General features: G+C 35.6%; 1 protein-coding gene across 2 annotated transcripts in view; it reads left to right on the top strand.

Moving 5' to 3' along the window:
- Window positions 1–12,282, top strand: part of P4ha1 (prolyl 4-hydroxylase subunit alpha 1) — a 71,286-nt gene extending 59,004 nt beyond the window's left edge. For both annotated transcript variants that reach the window (XM_003473783.5, XM_013156827.3), the window contains exons 12-15: window positions 2,369–2,434; window positions 8,943–9,011; window positions 9,466–9,562; window positions 11,275–12,282. In XM_003473783.5, coding sequence (XP_003473831.1) covers window positions 2,369–2,434; window positions 8,943–9,011; window positions 9,466–9,562; window positions 11,275–11,345 — 303 coding nt within the window. In that variant the 3' untranslated portion in view covers window positions 11,346–12,282. The remainder of the gene's footprint in view (window positions 1–2,368; window positions 2,435–8,942; window positions 9,012–9,465; window positions 9,563–11,274) is intronic.
- Window positions 12,283–13,364: the final 1,082 nt, after the last annotated feature.

The raw sequence follows: 13,364 nt of genomic DNA, 5'->3' as shown, positions 1-13,364 counted from the left end.
CCCTGCAGAAAAGCTTCTCATTCTAAGATATTTAGCTCATTCTAAGCTCAATATGCGTTCTTTTTTTTTTTTTTTTTTTTAAGTCACTAACTGGTAAGACTGAAGTAACCCAACATACATAGCCATCTCCAGGACTTTAGCTATGATAGCAATCAGACACAAAATGCAAAAAGTAAGTACAGAACATATAGAGGAAGAAAGTATGTGACAAAACTAACAAAGTATCAAAATGATGTAGCATATTTGAAAAGTAAGCAAAAGGAAAAAAAAATTTCTTGTACCAGGAATAAAACTCACAACCTTGTGCTTGCCAAGCAGGCACTGTGCCACTGAGCTCTGCAAAAGGAAATTCTCTTCAAAATTGATAATACTTAAAATGTAATGGATAAGTTAAAAACAGATAAAGTAAATTAGTGAAGCAATTATTAGACCACATTTTGAGACAGGAAAATAAAAAACATACAAGAATCTGGATGCAGTGCTGCATATCTAGTCATTCCAGCAATGTGGCAGGCTAAGGCAGGAGGATCTCTTGAGTCTAAGAGTTCCAGAGTATCCTGAACTACATAGTAACACACCATCTCCAAAGACAAAAGCAAAACGTAAAAGATATAAAGTTACTGCACTGGAGAGTAGAGTAGGTGGTACTAAAACAGTTCTTTAAAAATTTGTGTTGCTAGATAAGGACTCTTGGTTTAAGACTAATAAATATTAGGCTGGTCCGAAGGTAGTGAGTTATCTCAATTGATTGTTCACAGTCAGTACAGATTGAACTCCTTGTTCTACTCTTTCCCCCCTTCTCACTACTGCACTTGACTAGTCTTAAAAAAATATATATATATATAAAAAAAAAAAAAAAAAAAAGACTAATAAATATTGGTCTTTTGCCTGGCAAATGCAAGGTTCTGAGTTCAATTTCTGGTAACAAAACAAAACAAATGTTGGTCTATTTTACTTAATATGTTCAGCTACAAATGATATTACTAAATATTAATGTAAGGTTTGTTATACTTAAAATTCTAATGAATATGTCACATTTTTCAATAAAGGTCTTGATGTGTTACCATTATTAAACAAGCATAGATTTGGCAAAAAGAAAACGTAGTCTGTATTGTATAACAGCTTTTTTACGACTCAGTCTCAGAATCCTGCGCTCTTTTTCTATGAACACCTGCAAAGAATAGGTTTTGCTGTTAAATATGTGAGAGGAATTTTGATGATGTGAAATACTAAAGTCGCAACCCTGATGTAATAAAACTAAATTGTGTTGTTTTAGCTTTTTATTTTTGAAATAAATATTGACTCATAGGAAGGAACAAAATGAATGTGTAGGGAGGTGTCACACAGCCTTCCCATAGTGGCCCTAGTATAACTGTGGTATCCTGTCACAACCAGGAATTTGGTATTTGGTATTGTCAAAACCAGAAATATGGTTATTTTTACCCCAATAATTGTGTCAGAAATATCCAGCATACAAGTTAAGTATACTGGAGAGTTCATTCATATTTCATTGTTTTCTGTAGGTGCTCTGTGCAGTTTTTATCATGTGTAGCTTTATGTAATTACTACCACAGTCAAGCTCTATCACTGTGTCACAGGGTTCTGTTTAAGAACTCCACGTACCATCTCTGCTGCAGGTAGCCAGTCTGTTCTGTTTTTAATGTTAATTCATGAATGGAAATAGAACCATACAACATATTTCCTTTCGAGGTTGTCTTTCTTCATCCACCATAATTGTTTTGAGGTTCACCCAAGTTGTTCTATGCATCAGTAATTGTTCTGTCTGTTGCTAAGTGTATCCAATGGTATGGCTGTACCACAGTTCAGTTCAGGCAATTCTGGATAGTATTTTGGCTAATACTGATTTTAATTTATATTTAAATAGCTGGATATGAAGTCTTCAGCCTGAATAAAATGTTGACTATCCAAAAGAAAATAATAACATTAAATATTTGAGTGGATTGTGAATTGAAAGTAAATCATTGTAAATTTTTTACTGATAGAGAGCAAGTTTCATGACTATATCTAAGAGGTGGCTGTTGTGTACTATTTTTTGGAAGCTAAAATTACTCATTTTTAAAATATTCTGTAGTTTGTTGATATAGGTTCTCATTGCTTAAGAATATGGTTATTTTTTCCCCCAATATTTGTGTCAGAAATATCCAGTATACAAGCTGAATCCCGTATATAGCAAGTACTTGAGTGGGTAATGTTGACAGTAGTCTATAAATTACTGGGCACCTACTGGGATTATTGTTGGCATATTCTGTAACCTACTGCTACTGATGTTTAGTTATCATTAGAGTGTTCACATTACTGAATTTATACCACTGAGCCTGGTGGGGGGTTTGTTTTTTGTTTTTCACAGAAAGATGAACCAGATGCTTTCAAAGAACTGGGGACAGGAAATAGAATTGCCACATGGCTGTTTTACGTAAGTACTGGTTAAAAGTTTTAGATTTTTAGATTTGATCACATGATTCATTTCAGTGTGTTAAGTTTGTTTAGCTTTGCTCCTATTTAACATTCTACTTTAAACTTTTTATGGTCAAGTAAAGGTAGTTAACAATTTTTTCTATCTGCAGTTTTAAAATTTGGGAATATAGATATTCATTGTAGAAACTTGGGAAAATCTAAGGTAGTAAATTAAAATTAAAGTTACAAGAATATGATTTTTAGCATTATTAAATATTGACACATGTAAACAACCTGGTTTCTGTATGTGTGGGGGTGCTGGGAATCAAACAAAGGCCATTGCTGATGGTAAGCACATACTTTACCACTGAGATCTGTTTCTAACCTAAAAATTGGTACCATCATAAAACTTGTTCCAGAAAGGTTCTTATACTGCTAAGCTAAATCCCCAGCCCCAAAATTGTTCCAATTTTCCATTGCTTTGTACAACAAATCATCCCCAAACTGAATGATTTAAAATAATGGTCCTTGTAGTATCTCTCCTGGTTGTGAGATTGACAAGGCTCACCTGATGATTCCTGCTCTAGGTCTCTCATGCTTTAGTCTCATGCTTTAGCCCTGTAGTCTTTTTGCAGGCTGAGGCTGGCTGTCGGCCACTGTTGACTAATCCATGTGGCCTGAGCTTCCTCATGGCATTGTGACTGTATTACAAGACCAAGCATCTAAAAGGAACAACTCAAAAGTCATGGCATTTGATGACCTACCTCAGAAGTCACATAGTGTAATTCCGGGTATATTCTATTAATTAGAGCATTTACAAAGGTCTGCCTGACTTCAGGGTGATGAAAGATAGGCCCATCGCCACGTGAGATGCAAGTCAGAGTCTTATAAAGGGGATGCAGGACAGAAAGTGTTGCCCAGCAGTGGAGAGTGTATATACCTACCATGCACAAAGCCCTGGATTCATTTGTCAGCATCCACCCTGCCACAAGTGTGTAGGGTGAGACTGATCAGGATGTACTGTGACCTTTAATGTGGAAACATGTATTTTATATCTAAACTTAATTTTACTCATTTTGTCATCCTTTGTCTTAATTTGTCTTGAATTTTGTGAAACTATCTTCTGCTGCTGGCAGTATCTCATTCCCCAGCTCTCCACCTCTTTCTCTGCTCAGTCTATATCCTTGCCCTCTCTTGGCCTTGTTTCCTATTTCAAGTCCACCTTATCACTCTTTTCTCCTCCCTGTATATCTCTCTCCCTTCTTTTCTGTTTCTATCCTCCTCACAATCCCCATTTTGTTTCCAAAACAATATGAGGCACATTACTAAGATTAAAGAGAGAGAAATACCACACAGGGAAAACCAGGAGAGAAACTGGTAGTGTTCTGCTATGAAAGACTGCATACTTTCTAGGTGTGAGTTCTCCATAGAGCTGTAGTAGTTTATATCTGATTTATACATTTTTTCACTTACCAAATTGGCAATTACAGTGTGGTTCTAATCTGTATATCTCTTGTTGGAGAGATTGAGCATCTTTTTAAAAGTTTAAGAACCACTAAAGTTTCCTTTGTTTCTGTTTGTTTTTACACATATTTTTAAGGAAAAAAAATTTCATAACAAAATAATAGAATAACAATAGTTAATACAGTGTGTAATGTTATCTTCAAAGTAATTACTCAGAATATAAGGTATAGAATAAAAAAATTTTCCAAATAATATTGGCACAGATATTTTCTTTTCATTGAACTAAGAGAAACTAATAACAGTACAACTTCTTGTATTTTTTCTCCTTTCCTATTCCTTTCCTTTTTCCCCCCTCCCTAGTTTCTTTTTCCTTTTGAACAATTCTTCCAATTTGACAATATCTATTGTGCATTTTAGTCTTTATTTACTCTCTCCATTTCTTACACCAGGGAGATAATACAATGTGTCCACATGTGAGTCTGATTTATTTCACTTATGGGTATAGTCTCAAGGTGCATCCGTTTACCTAGGAAGGTCTCAAGCTTATCCTCCTTTATGCAGAGTATTACTGCATTGTATAAAGAGACTTTTTTCTATTCATTCCTCAGTTGATGGGCATTTGGGTTGTTTCCAGGATTTAGCTATTACAAATTGTGCAGCTGTTAGTATGGCTGCGCGTATATTGCTGTGGTATGATATTTTTAATTCTTCCAAGAAGATACCCAGAAAGGGTATCAGCTATTCAGCTGGGTCAAATGGGACTAATAATCCTAATTTTTTGAGGAATTTCCATACTGATTTCCACAGTGGTTGCACCAGTCTACATCCCCACCAAAAGTGGAGAAGGATTCCTTTTTCCCACAGCCCTGTCAGCACTTTTCTCTTCTTTTTTTGTATTAGGAATTGAACTCAGGACCTCGTCTTGCCAGGCAGGTTCTGTACCACTGAGCTATATCTCTGGTCCCCACAAGTATTTGTTTTTGGTTAATTTCTTGATAACAGCCATTCTTTCACTCAGAATTTCAGTGTTGTTTTAATTTGCATCTCTCAAATGACTAATGATGTTGAGCACAGTTGTGGGGAATCTTTAAACCCCAGTCTCACAATTAGATAAGTAAACTAGACACAAAATCAACAAATACCAGAATTAAATCAAATTTGTAAAGAAAAGGACTTACATGTCTACAGAGTATCCCACTTCATAGCATCAGAATACACATTCTTCTCAGCTGCACATAGGATGTTCTCCAAAATAGATATATTAACCCATAAAACATGCTTAAGTAAATGTAGAGGAATTCAAATCTCATGCATATTTGCTGACCATAGTGCAATGAAATTGGAAATCAGTGGCAAAAGAAACCACAAACACTGCGTACACACATGGAAATTAACACCCTTCTGAACAATGAATGGGTCACAGAGGAAATTAAACAGTACCTACAATTAATGTCAGTACAATAATACTGGAACTTGTGGGATGCAATGAAAGCAGTCTTGTGAGGGGAATTTATAATGATGAATTCTCACATTGAGAAAACAGAATGAGCTGAAATAAAAAGCTAATATTGAATTTCAAACTTCTAGAAAAATAACAAACTCAAAGTTCGTATGAGAGGAATTACAAAGATAAGAGCAGAAATGAATGTAATTGGGTCTAAGAAAGCAATACAAAGAATCAGTGAATTGAATAGTTGGTTCTTTGAAGATTAAATAAAATTGATAAACCTCTAGCCTCATCAAAAAAGAGGAAAGACTCAAATTGAAGTAATTAGAAAGGAAAGGGGCAAAATCACAATGAATCCTGCAGAAATCCGGATCATCCAATACCTACTTTGACAACTTGTATTCTAGTAAGATGGAGAAAACAGAAGAAATGGACAGATTCCTAGATACATAGAATTGCCAAAATTGAATCAAGAAGATAGAAAAATTCTAAGTAACACAATATCAGTCAATAAAATTGAAAATGTAATAAAAAACTTAGCAACAAAGGTTCAGGTCCTAATGGATTCACTGTTGAATTCTGCAAGAAATTTATGCCACTAATGCTGAAACTCTTCAATGAAATTGAAGCAGTACTTCTAAAACATCCCTGGAAGCAAGTATTACCCTGATACCAAAACCAAAGAAGAGCTCAACTAAGAAAAAACTATAGGCCAATCTCCCTAATGAACATAAAATCCTCAATAAGAAACTTGCAATCAGAATGTAGCAAATAATCAAGATTATATACCATGACCAAATAGAATTCATCCCAGGGATATAGGGATGGTTCACTATATGCAAATCAATAAATGTAATATACCACCATCAATAGAGCCAAAGACAGAAAATCACATGATCATCTCAATAAATGCAGAAAAAGCATTTGAAAAGTTCAACAACCCTCATGATAAAAACCATACAGAAAATTAGAATAGATAGCTTAACACACAGATCACCTGTGACAAACCAGCAATTAATGTCAGACTAAATGGTCAAAAAGTGAAAGCTTTCACTCTAAAATCAGGAACAAGACAAGAATCTCCACTATCACCACTCCTATTTAATAAAGTTCCAGAAACATAAGTGCATTTAAACAAGAGAAAGAAACAAAGGAATAAGGATAGGAAAGGAATTTAAATTATCAGCATTTGTGGATGTCATACTTTACATAAAAAACCAAAAACTCCACCAAAAGACTTCCAGATTAAGTAACCAAATTCTGTAGTATTGTTGGATACCAAGTCAACATTCAAAAATCAATAGCATCCCTGTACACAGATAACAAACCCACTGAGAGAGAAATTAAGGAAACTATACCTTCACAATAGCATTTCTTCCTCCCCCCACAAAATTACTTAGGAATCAGTCTAACAAAGGAAATATATTGAATATCACGATGAAAAGGAGATCAAAGAAGATATCAGAAAATGGAAAAATATCTTGCTCATAGATAGGAAGAACCCACATAGTGAAAATGTCCCTACTCCCAAGATTGTTATACAGATTTAATGCAATCCTGATCAAAATGCCATCAGCATATTTTACAGAACTAGAGAAAACATTCTTAAAATTCATTTGGAACCCGAAGAGACCTAGAATAGCAAAAACAATCGTGAGCAACAAACACAAGTCAAGAGAATGCTGATTCCTGACTTGAAATTATACTGCAAACCTACCATGATAAAATCAGCATGATGCTGGCAAATAAACAACTGAGGATCAGTGGAACAGATTATACACATCAGCCACCTTGTCTTTGACAAAAGGGCCAAGTGTGTTTGCTAGAAAATAGTCTCTTTAATAAATGGTACTAGAAAAACTGGCTTTCCACGTGCCAAAGACTAAAAGTAGACGTATCTCTATCACCATGCATTAAACTAAAATCAAAATGGATCAAAGATCTAAATACTAAAACAAACACTAAGTTTACTGGAAGAGAAAATAGGTTAGAAATCTTGACATAGGTGTAGGCAGAGACTTCATGAACAAAACACAGATCACGTGGGAACTACTACAAAGAATCAACTGGAATCTCACCTTACTAAAAAGCTTTTGCACAACAAAAGAATCACCAACAGAGTGAAAAGAAAACCCACGGGTGGGGGAAAAAACTTAGCCAGTTGTCCTTCAGACAAAGGACTTATATCTAGGACATACAAAGAATTGAAAAAAACCAGGCTCCCACCATAGTCAAAGACCCAGGCCAAAAATGAACATTTGCAATGAATGTGCACTTCTTAGATGAAGACACAAATGGCATATATGAAAAAATATTCCTTCTCGTATTACTTTGCTTTATGAACACTGGAGTTATATTATTTGGACTACAGCCCATATATTCATTATTTTCTTTTTAATGTATATGCCTTTCCTATTTTCCTAAATAAGTTACATAGCATTGTAATTAGTTTGGTATTAATTTTTATTACTTTATTCTATTCCCACATGGCTACATACTATTATGGATAACTTTTAAATCTCACCACGGTTGAGTTGTTAGCTACTCATTATTACATATTTATTACCACAAAGTGTCTTTCAGTTAAGATATTTTACCTTTGATTACATTGTATTTGATGTGAAGGTTATGCTTCGTGTTCGTTGGGACAGCGTTTTCCTGACAGATCTTACCTTCCCAGTGTTTCTGTGTCACTTGTTTTAGAAGCAGCTTGCTATAATGCATAGTTGGGTTTTGCATTCTGAGTGTGTCTGTGCATTGTATGTATTGCTTTTAAATCATCTTCACTGTCCGCTTCCTTTGTTTTATTTTGGTGCATGAGTGTTTTCAATTAATTTAGAGGGTTTGTGTTTTTAGTCTAAGTACCCCTATGACTAAGTAATACTTTTATCTTTTAATTTTAATATGGGCTGATTCTCTAGCATAAGATATGATAAAGCTAATTTTAGAGATTTTTTTGCTTTTAAGTTTATTTTTATAGAAATGTACCGAGCACGTCATATTCTTGAAGTACTTTTCTAGATGCTGAAGATGAACAATGAATAAAACATGAAGGGCTGGGGATTTAGCTCAGCAGCATAAGCGCCTGCTTTGCGAGCACAAGGTCGTGAGTTCAATCCCCGGCACCAAAAAAAAAAAAAAAAAGACAGATGAATAAAACATGGAAATTTTCGCCAAAATTTATATGAAGATTATCTTCCTTTTTTTGGGGGGGGGTAATTGATGTCGAACTCATGACCTTGCATTTGCCAGGCAGACACTTACATCACTGAGTTAAATCCTAGACCCTGGAGATTGCCTTCTAGTTTAGTAAAACACATATTTATACTTCTGTTGCTCGATATATTGGTTTTCAATCTTTTTCCCTCTAGCTGTTAAACAAGCTCCTATCCTGAATTATGTTTCCATCTCTCTTCCTTTTTTTAATCTGTACTTTTTGCAGTTCAGTTTATGCATATAAACCTAAAAAGCATTTTGTTTTGTTTTTGAAAAACTAAGTAGCATGCAGAACCCAGCTGTGTAAGCAGATCCATGTGTTTCCAGTACTCCAGTGTCAGGTGCTGTGCGCGGTGGTAGCTTTATCAACACCTTCTGGAATAATGCTTTCTCCTCGCAGATGAGCGACGTGTCTGCAGGAGGAGCCACTGTTTTTCCTGAAGTAGGAGCCAGCGTTTGGCCCAAAAAGGTAAGTGTGGTTTATGAATAAGGTTTTATTTCTTGTCTCTTTTTTTCCTTCTCGGAGGAAGAGACAGACCTGTATTTCATGGTCTAATTAATGAACTAGGTACATTTTTAAGTGTGGTACACGTAAGGACTACCTTATCTTTGATTATTTCTAGGAAAAGCTTTGGATTTTTATGGTACATTTTACTATTACTATTTAGCATAAATTGGTTTTTATATGATGGTTTTCTATCCATATGGCTGAAACTATGTTTGCTATCTTTGTTTTGGCAAACATTCGTTTTTTTTTTTTTTAGCAGCTTTTGGTACTTTTTCATATAATCAAGTTTTTAAAGTGATACTTTCAGAATTAAAGGAAGATAGAATGCTATGATGGAGGGAACAGAGCATTTCTATACTGTAGAAAATGATAAAGTAACATTTTATTTGTGGTAATTTTGGGTTGTTCTCCACAGGGAACTGCTGTTTTCTGGTACAATCTGTTCGCCAGTGGAGAAGGAGATTATAGTACACGGCATGCAGCCTGTCCAGTACTAGTTGGAAACAAATGGGGTAACTGTTTCCTATATTCCTAAACAAAATTTGTGAATTTTGTCTTTTTTTTTCCTGGTAGAGAACACCACCATCCATTCAATTCCCAGGATTAAATCCAGGGCCTTTTACACCAAGCTATAGCCCCAACCCTCTTAATTCATTATTATGAGAGAGTCTCTTAAGTTGCCCAGGCTGGGCTCCAACTTTTAATTACCCCCACACACACCTTCCACAGCATGCTGGGATTATAGATGTACACCACCTCATCTGGCTAATTTTTATTTCATTTTGAAACTCACCTATACCTTTAAACACCCTTCTCCCATAGCTTTACCTAACATGACATTAACACTGGATGGGATTCCACCCAAAAATTTCTGATGTTAATATAAATTTGCATTGCTCAGATTAGACTTTTGATGTCAGATTTTTTTTTTTTTTTTTTTTTTTTTGGTACCAGGGATAAAACTTGACTTTGCACTTGCCAGGCAAGTGCTTGTGCTGTTGAGCAAAATCCCTGGCTGATGTCACATTTTTAAAACTCCATTTCCATTTGTTATTCCAAGATTGACTCAGGGTTAAAGACAACAATATCTTCCCCTCAAGCAGTTCACAATCTGAGACTATATACTAACAGAGAAATCGGAATAAAGTGAGAAACCTTTCTAGAAGCTTAACTTTTGCACTTGACTCTAAAGATGACAGCAGATTTTCAGATACCAAATGAGGGCCAAGATAATTGTCATGCTAGTAGCACATAGGATGCAGAAATTAAATGGGCATGCAGGGGTTGGGGGTTTAGCTCAGCGGCATAAGCGCCTACCTTGCAAGTGTACGGTCTTGAGTTCGATCCCTGGTATCGATAAAAAGGAAAAAGAAAAAAAAAAAAGGGTATGCACAGTAAAAAAGAAACAGTTAAATTTTAATAGATATTTACCCTATATATCCATTTCAACACGTCACTTTGCACTTGTATCTACCATTACTGTTTAGGAGAGGAGTGAGGCTTACTCACCAGTGTTTAAAGATCTCCCTCAAGAATAATGTTTGTGAACCACAGACTAATAAGAGGCGGCTTAGTGGGGAGATCAGTTTTCAAGACTCCTTGTGTTGTCTAAGTGGACAGTGATGAAAGCCTGTAATAAAGCAGCAGTGAAAGGTTGGGGGACAAACAGATTCAAGAGACAGGGTTTGCTAAGTAAAGACTGGATACAAGGGTTGGTGAAGATAAAGAGCAATTGAGAATTAAGTTACCTGCTTGACTTGGTACATGCCATGATTAGGTTCCTTAATACCAGATATGAAGGAGTAGAAAATCAATTTTTGGTGGGTACGATTTTAAAAGTATCTTGGCACCGTGAAATCCTCATGGGTACATAACAGCAGGGATTTGTCAGTGGGTTGTTCTGGAGCATTCATCTTTAATGTGTCTTTGTGTAGTGAAGCTATCCTTTGAAAGCAGGTAAAAAATCTGTACCCGGGTCTTAATTCCACCGTGTCTAATTTCAGGCCTCACATTGAACACTGGAAATACACAGACTCAAATGTACCTGTATACTGCTGTATACTTATCTACATATATAAACATATACAAGATTTTCTGTGTTCCAAATTTTAAGTAGCATCTACTTTTATATGGTGTGGTCTTGAACTTTTAAGACATGTGGAGACCTTTTCATAGACCATTTTTAGAAAAGAAGGAAAACGAATAATATTTTTTTCTCTCACAGTATCCAATAAATGGCTCCATGAACGTGGACAAGAATTTCGAAGACCCTGCACTTTGTCGGAACTGGAATGACAAACTGGCTTCCCTGCCCTCCTGTTGTACTCTTAACATGTCTGATACACACAGTTCTTTGTCTTAACTTTCAAGGTTTACAATTGACTAACACTCCATGATTGATTCAGTCATGAACCTCATCCCATGTTTCATCTGTGGACAATCACTTTGTGGGTTTTCTCTTTTACAAGTAACACTAAATCACCACATTTGATAAGAGCTTAAAAGTTTAGTTGGTATAACAGAAGGCAGAGTTAAAATGAAAATTGTATATTTTAAACAACTTTTTGGCTGGGCAATACAATTTAAACATCTGTTTTAGTATTTCATGACATCCTGACTGATGCATAGTGGCCAGAGTGGGCTGTGTGGAGGAAGCAGATGCTTTCCGGTTGGTAGCTAGCTAAGTGTCGTGCTGGCCTATCTTCCTTGCAGCTTGTTTTCTGGGCCTGCTTGAACCCCAGTAATAAATTAGGAATCCGACCTGGACTGTAGGTAATGTTTTCCCCTTCGTACAGTATTGTAAATTGAGTTTTCCCTACATCCATTTTAAAGAAAGTATATTGTATTTTGCAGCTCTCTGTGAATTAATCATGTTTGAATTAAAATAATTCTTTTTTTTTACAACAGAAAGCCCTGCATAACAACAATAGGCCTTCTTAGTATGCTCATTAGTCTGTTCTTCCTTGTTTCTCTTGACTGATGGTTTTTTCTCAGTGCCAATACTTTGCCTCTGACTCCTCCTACAGCAGGGTGGTGATACTGGCATTCTGATGAAATATTGTGCCTTAGGAGACTGGAAGTTTAAAAATGTACAGGTCCTTTCAGTGATGAGGGAATTGATTTTAAAAGAAAATCTTTTTTCTTAAAAAACCAAAATGTTTGTTTTTTTAAAAATTCTGAAATGTGTTGACAATAATGACCTATTTATGATCTTAAATTTTTTTTAAAAATGTTTCTGTTTTCTGTGTGGTCTTTTTCATATTTAAATCTGAATACATGATAGGGCAATAGTAGGTTAATTCTAATTTATGTTACTTCTGTAATACATAGGAACTAGGTTTACAGTCTTGTTTTGGTTTTCACTCATACTGATACCGCATCACTATAGAGGAAAATTATAAATCTCTGAAACTTCCAAGAGTATAATCAATCGAGATGCGTTTTGGATAAGCTGAGGGTGTATTTGGTGAAGAGCTTGACTGGCACAGGCCCTATGTTTGATTCCTAGGAGCATGAAGAAGGAAGGGGTTTTCTTTCAAGAGGCTCCGCCATGGAGATGGAGTTACTGCACTAATGGTGGCCATGGCTTTCTCTTACTTAAACATAGGTATAGCAGTAACAAAGATGTTTCTACTAATTTAAACATGGTAACTGATCTTGTAGGCATTATTTTTAGCCAAGTATAGAATGAACCGTGAGGTTCCTCTTTGAAGGAACTGTGAAGTTACACTTAGCTCCATCCTAAGTATTTTAGTAAAATACTGAGAATTAAATTCATCACTATTGTCCACTCAAATTGTGCAACACTAGGTGATCTTAAGAAAAACTTTAGGCTGGGAGTGTAACTCTGGTAAAGTACAGATATTTAACATGTGTAAGGTCCTGGGTTTAATCCCTGATGCACACGGCTCTTTTTTTAGTCAGGATGGAAAGAATAAGAGTCACAAGTATAGAAATGAAACAGGTTTAAAAAATACAGAATAAAATTGTCATGCTTTAGCAAATAGAAAAAAAACCTACTGCAAAAGAAAAGTCCATGAGGAATCCTGATCTTACAAGTTTCCATTCTGTTCAGCTCAGAATCACATAAGGAGATTGGAAACCTCTTCAGCATTAGAACCTAAGGAGCCCTCCAGACTTTCATAATTACTGGTGATTTTTCTTTCCAAGTTGGGCGGTGGTTCCAATGCGAAGCACTGAGTCCCGTTAACACAGTGTTCTTCATGCTGTGCTTTGAAAAAATGAGAACTAGAACTATCCTAGAAAATGTAAGTTTCTTCATCAGTTCTAAGCCTGTCTTTCGGGACCACAAGT

This window comes from Cavia porcellus, unplaced genomic scaffold, assembly GCF_034190915.1.
Source record: "Cavia porcellus strain 051 isolate PalLab524CR breed Dunkin Hartley unplaced genomic scaffold, mCavPor4.1 scaffold_28, whole genome shotgun sequence".
Taxonomy (NCBI): domain Eukaryota; kingdom Metazoa; phylum Chordata; class Mammalia; order Rodentia; family Caviidae; genus Cavia; species Cavia porcellus.
The sequence above is the reverse complement of the archived record's forward strand: the minus strand, read 5'-3'. Positions and strand labels throughout refer to the sequence as shown.